Source organism: Psammomys obesus, unplaced genomic scaffold, assembly GCF_907164565.1.
Source record: "Psammomys obesus unplaced genomic scaffold, mPsaObe1.curated_primary_1811, whole genome shotgun sequence".
In the NCBI taxonomy this organism is placed as follows: Eukaryota; Metazoa; Chordata; class Mammalia; order Rodentia; family Muridae; genus Psammomys; species Psammomys obesus.
The window spans coordinates 5394722-5409731 of record NW_026592776.1 but is presented as its reverse complement, the minus strand read 5'-3'; the positions used below and the strand labels follow the sequence as shown (position 1 = coordinate 5409731).

At 44.8% G+C, this 15010-nt stretch overlaps 1 protein-coding gene across 1 annotated transcript; it reads right to left on the bottom strand.

Moving 5' to 3' along the window:
• Window positions 1-336: 336 nt before the first annotated feature.
• LOC129683138 (igE-binding protein-like) lies at window positions 337-1851 on the bottom strand. Its single transcript, XM_055615739.1, has one exon. It carries the CDS (start codon window positions 1849-1851, stop codon window positions 337-339), a length of 1515 nt encoding a protein of 504 aa, XP_055471714.1.
• Window positions 1852-15010: the final 13159 nt, after the last annotated feature.

Sequence of the window (15010 nt, the reverse complement as noted above, 5' to 3'; positions counted from 1 at the left end):
GCCTAGTTTTTAAATCAACCACCAAGTGAGCAAAGTCAGTTCCTGAAGAACCGAACCCTTTGTTGCCCCTTGTCATTCCTATGGATGGGAAAACATCCTGCAAGCTTGGAAGGAGAACTAACTGGGCAATCCTATCTCCAGGGGAAATGGAAAATATTCCTTGCGGACAAGAACAAAGAACTTGAAGCCTTCCAGTATAATCTTGATCTATTATTTCAGGATGGATAATAAGCCCCTTTAGGGTAAGCGAGGAGCGTCCGAGTATCAGGCCAACACTTCCCTCGGGCAGAGGACCCTCAAACTCAACTGGAAGGGGTTGAACACCCAATTGGGGCATCAATAAGAACTGGGAGGTGGAACAGAGGTCCAATCCTGCTGATCCTCCTGTTGCTCTACAGCTGGATAGACCCTCCTGCTGCCTGCTTGTGTCCCATATCTTTTGGGGCCCTGGGAACTGGGGCCCTGAAACCCGTTTTTTGGAATACTCTCATTCCTCTCATTAGGGGGGGCTTCATGCTGAATAAGTTTTCCCTGAATATCCCTAACTGAACGACATTCATTGGCCCAATGATTACCCTTCCTACATTTGGGGCACAATCCTGGAACTTTCTTTTGTGCAGTAGCATGGCAATCTCGCTTCAAATGGCCTGGTTTACCACAGCTATAGCAGGTTTTATTGCCTCCTGGACCTGAGCGGCTCTTGCTCTGCAGGATAGCCGCTGCAAGGCCAGCATTGGTAAGTGGGCCTCCAAGTCCTCGGCAGATCTTTATCCAATCTGTAAGCCCTTTGTTCCTTCTAGGAGTAATGACTGTCTTACATTCTGGGGAAGCATTTTCATATACCAGCTGTTCTATCATTGGCCTGACTCGCTCCGGATCTCCAAATATTCTACCTGCTGCTTCTGTCATTCTGGCCACAAAATCTGAGAATGGCTCCTGAGGACCTTGTATAATCTTTGTCAGGTGTCCTCCGGCCTCGCCCTTCTTTGAAAGGGCTTTCCATGCTTTAATAGCGGCAGCAGAGATCTGACCATATGCCCCCCAATCATAATTTGTCTGGTTATTGACAAACTGTCCTTGCCCTGTCAACATTTCAAAACTCCACTGTTGTTGATTGCCCTGTGCAAAGGCATTTGCCCGCGCCTGAGTCTGACACGCGTCGTGCCATAAGGCTTTCCACTCTAGGTATTGTCCCATACTGGGGAGAGCAGCTTTTACGGTCATTTGCCAATCGTTTGGAGTCATAGCCGCAGTAGAAAGTCTTTCAAGCTGCATGATTGTAAAGTTGGCATCTATTCCGTATTTGTTAACTGATTCAGCAATTTCTTTAACAAGGGGATATTCTACCGGTGCATGAACACGGTCCCCTTCCGTGGTCTCAAATATGGGGAAGGCCTGCAAAAGCTTCCTTTTATCCCTTTTCGAAAAGAAGGAATCTAAACCGTGCCTCTCAACATAAGGTGGAGGGGCACTAGGGCTCAATGGGAAAGCCCCGCGAATTCCAGCTCCTCCCCTCTTTTGCTCTCGATTTGGTGGTAATGGCTGCTCATCAGGGTGGTACCTCTCTTCCTCATAGCGAGCCGCTTCCTCCTCTAAGTCCTCTTCCTCAGAGGGACTCAGCTCCTCAGATTCAGAACTATCAAGCCCCAAAGCCTCCAATTCTTTTATTGGATAGAGAGGCTTCTTTTTTGGGTTTTTCTTTCCCTTTTCACCTTTCTCTCCCAGGGCGTCCTTTCCCTTGTTTATCCTGTCTGTGGACTTACCATCCACAGAAGGGCCTTTTTTTCTAGAGACGTCTCTTTCTTTTTCTTTAAGGGCCCCTAACCTTTTATCCCGTTCTGTTTCTGACATGCTGTCTTGTATTTCCTCTAACACCCCTTGGCCAGCTGCCACAGATGAGCGGCATTTCTTATCTTCTAAGCAAGATTTTACTAAAATCCACAATGACCTAGTTCCAACTTTTAGCTTTCCATCTTCTCCCTCCGTAAATCACCTTCTAGCTTATCCCAGGAAGCAAGTATCAGCGACCCTGAACATACAAACCAGGGAGCAATGCGATCAATTTCCGTAACAAATCCTTCCAACGTTCTTTTTGAAAGCTTTAGTTCATGCTGTTTTAAAAGTGACTGAAGTGACGTGATCATCGAATGTGAAGCTCCCATGCTACTCCGTTATCTACGAGAGAAACTGACACAGGGAGGGGCACCGCGGCTTATTTACATCCGGCTAACAGTACCCAACGGCACACCAAAAGGGGGGACACCATGGCTTATCTACGTCCGTCTGACCGTGCCCAACGGCGGTGAGCCTTTTAGCAAGAATATTTGTGGAAGCAAAATAAAACCAAAAGAAGGAGAACGAGCGCTGCTATCACAATAGGGAAAGCTACAAGAGCTCCTGCCAATTAGGGTGAAAGATGAGACAATTCAAGACCAAACATGCCTCTCAGAACTTACCTTAGTGCTGCAGTTCTGAATCCTCCCCGCGAGCGGGGGGTCTCCTCAGGGCTGGCGATGAAAGACTGCCCCGGCGTCCCGGGTTTCAGCACCAGTTGTTGCAACCCGCGTAGTCGTCTCGCCAGCAAGAACGCACACGGACAACAGGATCCTTCTGCAGCAAGCTTTATTGCAGTCAAGTGATGAGAGGAGGAAGACCCCGAGCCCAGGAATGGCACTGCTTATATACACCCTAAGGCGGCGTGTGGTCTATGATTGGCTGCTTACTCATTACCTCACAAGACGCCCTGGGCTGGGCCAAGACTTGGCGCGCTTTTGCCCTTGTGCATGCGTAATATTACTTGTCTTCCAGGGTCAGAGCCGGATGTCGGCGCCATCTTGTAATGGCGTTTTGCCCGGGCACGCCCAAGCGGCTCTCCACACTGGGAAACACAATTGCTGGTGTTTTAGGGCCCAGAGTTCTGTCTGCTGGTCACTGTGCAGATCCTGCTGCGCTGCTAGTCAGAAAGTGTCCTCCTAGTGCCACCATCTTTTATTCCCCCAAATAGCCACTTCTTATAACATGGCAGCCTACTATCAAATATCCCTGAGATTCTCCCAAGGAACTGTCTCTGGCCTCAACAATATTTTGTTGGGATGCAGTAAAATTAGCTCAGTTCTGGGGTCATATCCTCAGTGTGGCAAGGTAGTAGATCTAACAGTGTCTGGAGCCAGAAGGTTCGGAGACACTGTCTGCTCTGGAGAAGAATGAACTCAGCTAGCTAATTTTTTTAGTCATATCTTAGTTCCAGTCCAATCACTCCACGTGCTTCCAAGACCTCTCCTCCGGATTCTCCACACCTACTCCAAGAAAATTCTTTAGGTGTACATTTAAAAAACTTTTGGGAGAGTCAGCAGAGGTGGAAAGTTTGTATCAAAGAGACTTGAACATGGGAACCTCCATTTACCTGAGATAACCTCTGTTTACCCAATTACTGTTGGAGCTGTTATCTAAGGAAATTGAGGCCACTTTTTGTTATAGAAGTGTGTAAGCTTAGAGGCCTTTAAAGTGGGCACTAGGTATAGAAATCTGAAATTCTCCAGAAGACATCATAGCGGAAAATATGGAGGAATGGACAAATGGACTATTCCCGAAACCAACGTGGTGGTTAGCCATGTGCATAGTGAGACCAGGTGCTTGCTCGTGAGATGGCTGTCCTGCCTGGTTCTAAACTCTCTGCATGGACGTGGCATGGCTGATTAGAAGTCTGCGCAAATGAAAACTCCTCTGCAAGCCAGCCTCTAGCGGCAGGTGTTCCACGGGAAATGTAAAATCTTGCCTGTGGAGCCTGAAGCAGCTGTGCAATTTAAAGCCGTCTGTATGTGCAGGGTCCCAGCAATTGCTTACCTAGAAGCAGGCTGTTTGTCTGAAGCAGCACATGAGTGTTTTAGTTTCCCCAAGCCAATTTTGGTGCAGCTAAAGTGTATGCCATGTATCCAAGGCTCAGAGCACTAGGCAGGACACCAAGTCTGAGCAGCTCCGAGCAGCATGACAGTTGTGCACTGTAAGGGCAGGGCAGTTTAGAGAAAGTAAAGGTTTTAAGGGATAGGTGGTTAGGGAAAGATAAAGCAGTAAAAAAAAAAATTGTTGCAGGTATCAGTTAAAGGGGTCCTGGCATGACTAGACCAGGTGCTACCAGGAGAGCCCTTCCCAGCCAAAAGCACCAATGTTAGGACCAAATAAAACAATGATGATGATGTGCACAGCAGATTTTATATGAAAGAGGTTTATTAGCTGGAGATGAAGAGATAGAAGGAGAGAGCAAGACATGATTGGGGAGATGAGGGGGACTCCCCGACAGAGAAAGGGGAGAAGGCAAGAGTGTTGGGGCAAATTAGACAATGATGAGGTGCACAGCAGATCTTGTATGAAAGAGGTTTATTAGATGGAGATGAAGAGAGAGCAGGATATGATCGGGGGGAGGGGAGTCCCCTGACAGAGGGGAGAGGCCAAGAGAGACAAAGTAGTAGGTTGATCTTTTTAAGGAGCAAAGTAACTACGCCTGTCAAGTGTGGCCACCTGCCTGGTGATACATGATGATGTCATAGGTTGCTAGGGAACCCAGAAGCAGGTGCCTAAATGCTTACATTCCTCCCTTTTTCTATAATTAAAAAATGAGGAACTTGGGCTGCTTCTCATGTAAGACAAGTTAAAGTATATAAATTTAGGTTCTTTGGAAGCAGCTCTTGGTTGTCATGCAAGGGGTTAAGAGAGAGAGAAGAAATAATAGCAACAAAATGGCCAGATTACATGGTCAAAAGGAGGAAGGGAAGCCACTGCCCTAGAAAGTTTAGAGTAGAGGGTTGCCAGTAAAGAGTTGCCAGCCATGCAAGGCAGCAGGTAGGGACTGAGGAACACTGCAGCTACTTGTCCTGGTCCTGAAGCACACCATTCCAGTCTTTTGTTAATAAGTGAATAACGGGCGTAGCTTTTCTTCTGGCTGCTTCCTGCTGACACTGGGGGTGCTGTAGGGAGTCAAAAGGCTAAAATGCTGGCCAAGTCCAGGAAGAACAGGCTGTTTTAATGCTGTCCAGGGTTTTTAAGAACATCCATGGCTGGGAGGGAAAGTGCAGGTCCAGCTTGATGGAAGTCTATGAGGTCAGACTGGAACACCTGTGGTAGCTGCTTTGGCACTGTCGTGGATGTAGGAAACATCTGTGTGGCAGGATAGGGAAAAATATTAATATAGGCAGAAGATAAAGTTAAGTAGGTTATGGAGAAAATTCTTTAGGTGTACATTTAAAAAACTTTAGGGAAAGTGATCAGCAATGGAAGGTTTGGATCAAAGAGACTTGAACATGGGAACCTCCATTTACGTGAGCAAACCTCTATTTACCCAATCACTGGCAGTACTTAAAAAGGTCTTGCTTTGGATCTGTCATCTAAGGAAATTAAGGCTAAGTTTTGTTACAGAAGTGTGTAATCTTAGAGGCCCTTTAAAGTAGGCACTAGGTGTAGAAACCTGAAATTCTCCAGAAGACATCCTAGAAGATAATCTGGGAGAACAAACGAATGGACTATTCCATTGGGAGGGTAGGAGTCAATGACCTGTCAAAGCGTCCCAAGAAGAAGGTTTAATCCAGTAGAAATGGTCCTACTTGATTCAACAGCTTGTCAGCTTTGGGGAGAGACCAAGGGTACAACTACCCATAGGAGGCACAGTTTACCTAGTGCTAGGATTTTCATAGGCAAGCGTGGGGGTGGGGGAAACTGTGCACTTAGAGGGAAAAAAAAATCTCTCCCAAGGGAAAGAGGAAGTCCTAAATGGAGGTCAGCAGAAAGGGTCAACCGTAGCCAGTGAAGACTAGCTGAGTGAGGGTCCCTCCGTCTCAAAAGATAATAGGAAGTTGCCAGAGCTCAGTGGTCAAGCTTCCCCTACCAAGAGAGGCATTTTATGCTGATAAATGAGGTGAACTCACCAGTCCAGCCGGTTTTGCATGTAGCAGATAGCAAACTGGTAGCCAGGAAAGGGAAGTCCAAAACCAGGGAAGGGGAGGAATCCCACCTTATGAGATAGGCAATAAATGTAGTACTTATCTGGAGCCCAGTTGACCTGAGAGGTGGGTTCAGGTGGATTTCCTGCAGCTTACAAGAATTACTTTTTTAAGTTTTACGAAGGCAATAAAACTTTAGATATTTAAGCATCTTAATTGTGATTTGCACTGAAATATACATAATAGAAAAGGCAGTAGGCATTGTGTGAACAGCATAAGCATTCTTTAAGGTGAGCTCTGAAAAGACAGAAGCCTTTCGTGAAGTAGAAGGGACAAAAGCTCACTTGATCTTAACCTTTAGTGTAAGTATACATTATGGAGATTTAAAATCTGAGCTTAGAACCATAATAGTGGGTGATATAATGGAATGTTTTCGTATTAGAGTTCAATTAATAAATCAGAGCTCTGTTGATAAAGGTCAAAGCTCTGGACAATCATAATAGTAGCATAGCAAGAGGAGAAACTACTAAGCCTTTTTACCTATTTAGGATACCTTAAATTACCTTAGACCTTGCAACCTTTATAACTTGCATTTGCCAACTTTAAAACACTTTCTTAGACTTTCAAACATTTATAACTTGCATTTACCAACCTTAAGATGCTTTTTAGACTCTCAAACATGTATAACTGGCATTTACCAATCTTAAGACACTTTTTAGACCCTCAGACAATATGTTTTGATGGGAGCCTTTGTATCTAGTTATTTACTGTGAGACATAGGTGAGACTGCTATGAACATTTATTGTCCTTATCTAAAGGGATGGTAAAAGGTTACATCGGAGTCCTGTTTCTTGAGTCTGGCAGCAAGGCATATTGTGTCTAGGCCTGACAATAACAACTCTAGGACCCAGGCTTAAGGCCTGGTCTCCTGTATATGAAGAGAACTGAAGAGGCATCTGAAGTCTCCCAACACAGAATTTGGCAGCATGTCTGTGGGACCCCAGTGTGAGGCCAAAACAGACCAGCAATGTTACCCTGGGCTGTGAGAGGGTGGTGGAGGTTACTGAATCAAGGAGCCATTTGTCCTCTGCCAGGCCACGGAGCTGGAAGGCTTTAAGTGTCTATGTCTCTTGTGCTGGTTGAGCCTCTGTGGCTGGGCACAGAGGACAAACCTGCATGGGAGCATTTTGGCTTCCATAGGCCAGTCTACCAGCAGGCAGCCATGGCTTGTTGAGGCAGCTGTGGGACCAGAGTCCCCCTTGGCTACTTTTGAAACAGTCACCTGGCGGAACTTTTGGCTATACCCCGGCAGGATGGGACACTGCAGACCTTTTGTTTTCTTTGTGGGAATGCCAGCAACCTCAGAGCAGCAGCCAAGGTCTGGAGCATAGTTTTTGATGTAGATGAGCCTTTTGGGAAGGCTGGACGAATGTGCTGTGCACTAAGGGCAGGGTAGGTGAGAGAAAGTAAAGATATTTAGGCATACGTGGTTAGGGGTAGATAGACCAGGAAAAAAAATGTTGCAGCCATCCATGTCTGATCAAGATTAAAAGAGTCTGAAAGGTGTCCTGGCATGATGAGACAAGGTGCCAGGAGAGCCCCTTTCCCAGCCAAAAGCACCAAATGTTGGGACAAATTAGACAGTGATGAGGTGCACAGCAGATCTTATGTGAAAGAGGTTTATTAGATGGAGATGAAGAGAGAGAGAGCAGGACATGATTGGGGGAAGAAAGGGGGTGCCCCAACAGAGAGAGGGGAGAGGTCAAGAAGGCAAGAAAGGCCAAGAGAGAGACAGTAGTGGGTTAATCTTTTTTTTTAATTACACTTTACTCACTTTGTATCCTCCCCCCCCCCACGGTTCCCTCCCTTCCTCCACCCTCTGCATGCATGCCCCTCCCCAATTCCACTGATAGGGGAGGACATCTTTTCCTTCCTTCATATCCTAGTCAATTAGGTCTCATCAAGAGTGGTTGCATTGTCTTCTTCTGTGGCCTGGTAATGCTGCTCCCCCCTCAGGGGGAGGTAATTAAAGAGCAGGCCAATCAGTTCATGTCAGAGACAGTCCCTGTTCCTATCACAATGGAGCCCACTTGGATACTGAACTGCCATGGGCTACGTCTGTGCAGGAGTCTTAGGTTATCTCCATGCCTAGTCCTTGGTTGGAATAGCAGTCTCAGGAAAGACCCCTGTGCTCAGATTTTTTGGTTCTGTTGCTCTCCTGTCCCTGCAGACTATCAGTGTAGATACTGAGACTTATGGGCAACCTTTGGGCAGAGTGCAGGGAATCTTAAGAAAGAAGTGGGAAACAGTAAGATCTGGAGAGGACGGGTTAATCTTTTTAAGGAGCAAAGTAACTACACCTGTCAGGTGTGGCCAACTGCCTGGTGACACTTGATGACATCATAGGTTGCTAGGGAACCCAGAAGCAGGTGCCTAAATACAAAATGCTGAGAGAGAAAAAGTGGCAGGTTGGTCCTTTTAAGGAGCAACATAACCACACCTGCCAGGTGTGGCTACCTGGCCTGCAACACATGATAACATCATAAGTTGCTAGGCACCCCAGAAGCAGGCTGCCTAAATACTAACAGTGGCACTCAAGGTTCTGGACCGGAAAATGTGGGAATGCTCCAGATCCTGTAGGACAGTGGTTCTCAACCTTTGAGTCATGAATTTCTTGCAGTTCAAAGGCTCCTTTCACAGGGGTCGCATATCAGATATCCACATTAGGATTCCTAACAGTAGCAAAATAACAGTTATTGAAGTAGCAATAAAACTAAATTTTGTGGGTAGGAATCAGCACAACATCAGGAACTGTGTTAAAGCGTTGCAGCTTTAAGGAAGGTTAAGAACCACTGCTCTAGCCTATTGAGAACAGCTCTGGCATTTACCCATTAGGTGGCACTGCTGCACCTTCTGCTGTTACAAGTGCCCGACTTCCGAGACAGTTCTATCATTGCTGCTGGTATACTTGTGCCCACCTCCCAAGACACACGCACAAAGAAAGAAAAATCTATGATTTTGAATTTTTATGTTCAGCAACCAAAGCAAAAGAATCCTCTCTTCTGTGAAGATGAATGAAAATAAGTAGGTTTCTGTTTTTATGGAAATAGGAGATTTCCAGGGCACATAGGTCCATAAGCCCATCATCTTAGTTTACCTGTATTTCAAAGCAGGAATTGATAAAGGATTTATTTGTGGTTTGGGTAAGTGTTGATGAGTTGGCTTATTTTAAGTGCCATTATAAACCAGAAGATAAGAACTTATTCAACTCTAGGCTTGGGGAAATGAGTTAGAGGCCACTTGCCTCACAGAAAAGTACTCTGCATTTTCTTAAGGAGCCTTAGATCCTGGATTTTTCTTGGGCAGTGGATCAGAAACTTCTGCTCTTAAAGTCCTTTGTTCTCCCATTGAGAGTTTTGTTCTGACTTTCCTTCAGTTTTGCAGGCCCAGGGGACATCCTGCAGTCTTATTAACATACTAATAGAAAAGATGTTTCCACGTGTGAAGGATTAGTTTACAAGTGAATCATGGTGATAATGGAGTCTTATAGGCTGTTTACTTTGCATATTAATGGTTACCTTTTTAGTCCATTCTGTTGCCTACTAGTTTAATTCCCTTCCTGCCCTCCCTGTGGCCATCTTAACTATTTATGGGAAGCCAGGAGACAAAAGCTAGAATATTATGCACATTTAGCTCTGTAGTGAGCTGGGTTCCATTCCTGGGTGGAAGGGAGCAGGATTCCTGGTTGCTTCTGGTTTCTATTATGGAGACAGTTATTTAAAAGTCTGAGCCGAGAAAAATGGAGTCTTTTTTTATTTTTTTTGTTGTTCTGTTCTCTTTTGTTTTATTCCCGCTTCCCAAGACAGGGTTTCTCCCTGTATCCTGAGAGAGCAAAGGATTAAAAATCAGTGGCTATTATTTTAAAGTTTAAAGCACAAGCCTGAACTAAGGCCAGCCAAATGGAGATATGTCCAGCCACCTCTAGGGAAGAACTAGACTTAATACCCTGAGGGAAAGAGTAGCCTTACTGCATTATTTCCTGCCCACTAGAGATACAGTTGCTAGGAAACAGCCCCCTCTCCCCTAGGGCAGCCAAAACAAGGGAAGCTAGACAATTAATGGTTTGGGGGCCTTCCTGTACCCAATCAATTCAAAATGCAACATCCCTTTTGTGTTTCCACCAATAGATACTTGCCAGGCAGGAATCCCTCTGCTTTGGGCATGCTGGGAAGAACAGGACTCTTTAAATCACCCGCCTAACCTGAGCACAAGGCTCTCCTGTCTCACCACTTTGGGAGTGAGGGTATGTGAGCCCAAGCTGTAGCTTGTAATAAAAAGATCCTCATGTGTTTTGCAACGGACTCGACTCCTGGTGGTGGTCTTTTGTGGTCTTGTGCATCAGGCACAATAATCCCTGGCTGTCCTGGACGCATTGTACACCAGACTATGCTCAGACTCACAGAGATCCATCTGCCTCTGAGTGCTGGGACTAAAGGCCTGTGCCAGTGCACACACATACACACGCACCCTGGTGAAAAATGGAGTCTTGATACCGCCCTCCTCTATTGTTAAAACCAGCTATGTTTTTTTATTTAATGTGGGAATACTGAGATCCCCACTCATTATAGGCCTTGTCAAGTTGTTTATATTCAGGTGTGGAAGTGGAAACCCTTTGTATTTTGTCTTGGATGTCAGCTTCCTTGTGAGCTCCTGCTTATCTGTAAGGGTTCAGATTTTCTGAGTTAAAAAAGTAGGGCCCCTCTGTCTTTCCACCAGTACCTCTCAACCTTCCTAATGCTATGATCCTTTAATACAGTTCCTCATGTTATGGTGACTCCAACCATAGTTATTTCTGTCTCTACTTCATAACTAATTTTGCTACTATTATGAAACCTAATATAAGTATCTAATGTGCAGGATATCTGATATACAAGAGCCAAAGTGGTTGAGACCCACAGTTTGAGAGCCACTGTTTTGGACTATATCTTCTATCCCCCTGGAACAAAACACTGTTCCAGGGATTTGACTTTATACCAACTGTAGCATCCTTAGACTCAATGGTGGGGCATAATACAGAAGGTCATTTCTAATAACTTCTGTCCATTTACATCTCTCCTACTTTTACTGTTGGCTCTGATTTTACCCATCCATGATATTTCTTAAAAGTAAAGAAGTGAACCAACTCTAGGAAGGAAATGAAACAGAATGGTAAAGCAGGAAAAAGACAAACTCTATCTCAAGAGGATGACACTATTTATTATAACAGTGAGGGGCCACAACCTTCCTGTGGGGTGGAAGTTGTGTGTTCAGGGGGCCTTTGGGGCAGGTATATACCATGGAGTTGAGGGTAGCACAGTTAGTTGCAGGTGTTGACTCTGAATTGGTTGCAGTGTTTCTGAGAACATATGGGGTGGGAAGTTCTAGTAGCATCTGAGCAAGCAGGGTGTCCCTGATCAGGGTTGGGGGCTTCTGTTAGTATTTTGGAACACAACCTGCTTCTGGGTTGCCCAGCAACCTATGACATCATCATATGTCACCAGCCAGGTGGTCACACCTGGAAGGCATGGTTACCGTGCCCCCTTAAAAGAGCCAATCCGACATGTGGTGACTCTCTTACTCACTTTCTCTCTCTTATTCCCCCCTCTCTCTGGGGCACCCCCCTTTTCCCTTTCCCCCTCTCTTCCCCTACCATGTCCCGCTACCCACATCCTCCATATCCCTCCTAATAAACCTCTCACAGAGAATATCGGTTGTCCCCCTGCTTCTATTTTTAATTTATAACATTGGTGCATATTAAAACTGGGTCAATTTGCTACATCTCTACTATCAAAAGGTTAAAATATACTTGGTTAATTTTAAATTTGGTTTATATGATTATGCTAAATTGTTAATTTTAAACTTATAGCTCAAGGGTTCCTTATTATGTACAAGTTGTTTACCAATATTCTAAATTAAAATCATTAACTTTTAAAAATATATTTATATTAAAACTGGGTCAATTTACTGTATCTCTGCTATCAAAAGGTTAATATAAGCTTGGTCTTGTTCTCTTAAAATGATGTTGTTGAACTGTAGTATAGCCTTAGACTATTACAAGCTATAAACTTTTATATAGTAAATCATACAAAAACTCTTATGCTCTCACTTTAATAAATTATATTCATGACTTTTAAGATTCTAACTTAGGAAGGACAAAACCTAAAGTCCTAATATTTAATGGTTCAGGGTTAGAGAGGATAGAGCTGTAGTTTCGCTGCGATCTTTGTGTAGGTCTCTCAGTTATATTCAGTCCTCTGATTAGTGCTAAGTGCAAAGCTTTTTACTGTTCAATTTTAATGCAAGTGGTAGGAGCAGCAAGATTTGCTAGCCTCTCTATGAACTGTAGCTGATTAAAAGGTTTACTTTGATTCTAGTTCAGAAAGAGCAGATTTAAAGTTATGCTAACAACTACAGTTGGTTAAGATATTGAGCTAAAATATGGTTCTAGATAGCATTCTGTTTTATAGGACACAATTTAGAGCAGATAATAAAGACAAACAAAGAGTAACTCAGACATGCTGACCCTCAAGCTTGTCAGAGATCTGATGAATATGGCATTTTAACATGTGTAAGCTTATTGTGACAGAAAGTCCCGAAATCCTGGCAGTAGCTCTCCAAGGTCTCCGAGAAGATTTGGGCACAACAGATGACTGCGACTCTGGATTGTGGTATGCTAACCACTGGGCAATACTGCCTAAACTGTGGACAAAACTGTGGACACCTGGAGAGTCAATGTTTCACGTTGCTAAGGGTGAGGTGAGGCCATTCTCTCGTCTCTTTCTCCACAGAAACAGTCTCGCCTTCTGTGCCTAGCTGGACCACCTCTGCCCATGACGTTATGAGACCACAGGAGCCAGGGACACTGCCTAGGTGATGGACTAACTAGTCATCTCTGTCATTTTGATTGGCACATGGATTGGTATATTTATTTAGCTCATAACTTATCCTTCTCAGGTCTCTGATCACCTTGACGGCTAGGCTAAGCTAATGGTAGCTTTGCAGCTAAAGAGCAGACAATTAGATCCACTGTTAGCTCATTGATCAGTTTAAGATATATCGCTAGATAAAATATATATAGCTTATGTAGGATCTGAGGATAAAAGGAGTTTAAGTTGTAAAAATACAAGTTTTAAAGGTTACAAGGTTAATATTTCTTCCTGTTGTTATGCTACTGTTGTATTAACTGTCCAGAGTTTTGACCTTTATTAATAGGGCTCTAATTTATTAATCTGACTCTGATACAAAAACATTCCACTATTCCACTATTATGGTCCTAAGCTCAAGATTGCAAGCCTCCACAATGTGTATGCTTCTACTAAAAGTTAAGATCAAGTGAGTTTCCCTTCTACTTCATAAAAGGCTTTTGCCTTTTCAGAGTTCACCTTAAAAAGTACTTATGCTGTTAACACATATGTATGTCTACTGCCTTTTTCTCAATGCACAGTACAATTGTAATACTAACATGTCTAAAGTTTTATCTCCTTCTTAAAACTTAAAAGTAATTCTTCTAAGCTGCAGAAAGTCCACCTAAATCCACCTCTCAGGTCAACTGGACTCCAGAGAAGTACTGCACTTACTGCCTATCTCAAAAGGTGGGACTCCTCCCCTTTCCCTGGTTTTGGAACTTCCTTTCCTGGCTACCAGACTGCTGTTTACTGCATACAACCACTGGCTGGATTGGTGAGTTCACCCCATTTTCTCAGCATAAACGGCTCTCTTGGTAGGGGAAGCTTGACCGCAGAGCTCCGGCAATTTCCTACTATCTTTTGAGACGGAGGGGACCCCCCCCCCTTCAGCTGTAGCCTTAACTGTCTAGTTTTGACCCTCTATGCTATCTTCCATTTTAGGGCCACACTCTCCCTTCGGCAGTATGCCCCCTTTCTACAGTCCCCCCCCTCGTGGGAAGACCTTGCTAGGCAAACCATCATGCTCCAGCCGTGCCTCACTGGGCACCGTGCCCCGGTCCCTGGCCAAGAGCTGATGAGCTATTGACCAGGCAGGACCCTCGCTCAGAGTCACACTTTCCCTTGGGATGCCACTGGAAGGTCTTGACTTCTCTGCCCCCAGTGGGAGATCCCCAGACGCCCGCGCTCCAGATAGGATGTCCTCTGGAGAATTTCAGGTTTCTACACCTAGTGCCAGCTGGCACTAGGGCCTCTAAGTTTACATGCTTCTGTAACCAAACCTCACCTCTATATCAGATCGAAAACAAAGCCTTCTTTAAATATTGCCAGTGATTGGGTAAATAAAGGTCCCCCCAGGGAGACGGAGGTTTCCATATACAAACCTCATTGATCCAAACCTTTCAATGTATGCCTGCAGGATTTTCTACCTACTCAACTTTATCTTTTGCCTATATATGTGTTTCAGTGTCCTGCCAGACACAGATGTTTCCTACAGCCACAACAGCGCCAAAGCAGCTACAGGTGTTCAACTCTGACCTCACAGACTTCCAACAAGCTGCAGGTGTTCAGCTCTAACCTCACAGACCTCCCACTAGCTGGACCTGCACCTTCCCTCCCAGCCATGGGTGTTCTCACAGACCTGGGACAGCACCAAAGCAGCCTATTCCTCCCGGACTTGGCCAACATTTCAGCCTTTTGACCTCCCTACAGCGCCCCCAGTGTCAGCAGGAAGTAGCCAGAAGAGAATCTACGTCCATTATTCACTTGTTAACAAAAGGCTGAAGTGGTGTGCTTCAGGGCCAGGACAAGCGGCTCCAGGTTCTCCCAGCGTTCCCCAGTCCCTACCTGCTGCCTTGCATGGCTGGCAACTCTCTCTATTAACAACCCTCTACCCTAAATTTTCCAGGGCAGAGACTTCCCTTACTCTTGATCATGCAATCTGACCATTTTGTTGCTATAATTCTTCTCTCTCTCAACCTCTTGCATGACAACCAAGAACTGCTTCCAATGAGTCTAAATTTATATACTTTTCTTACCTTATAAAAAGCAGCCCAAGCTCCCTATTTTTAATTATAGAAAAAGGGAGGAATGTTAGTATTTTGGAACACAACCTGCTTCTGGGTTGCCCAGCAACCT

Coding starts and splice junctions, on each gene's coding strand:
- LOC129683138 (XM_055615739.1), bottom strand. CDS start 1,851: ATGTCAGAAACAGAACGGGATAAAAGGTTAGGGGCCCTTAAAGAAAAA.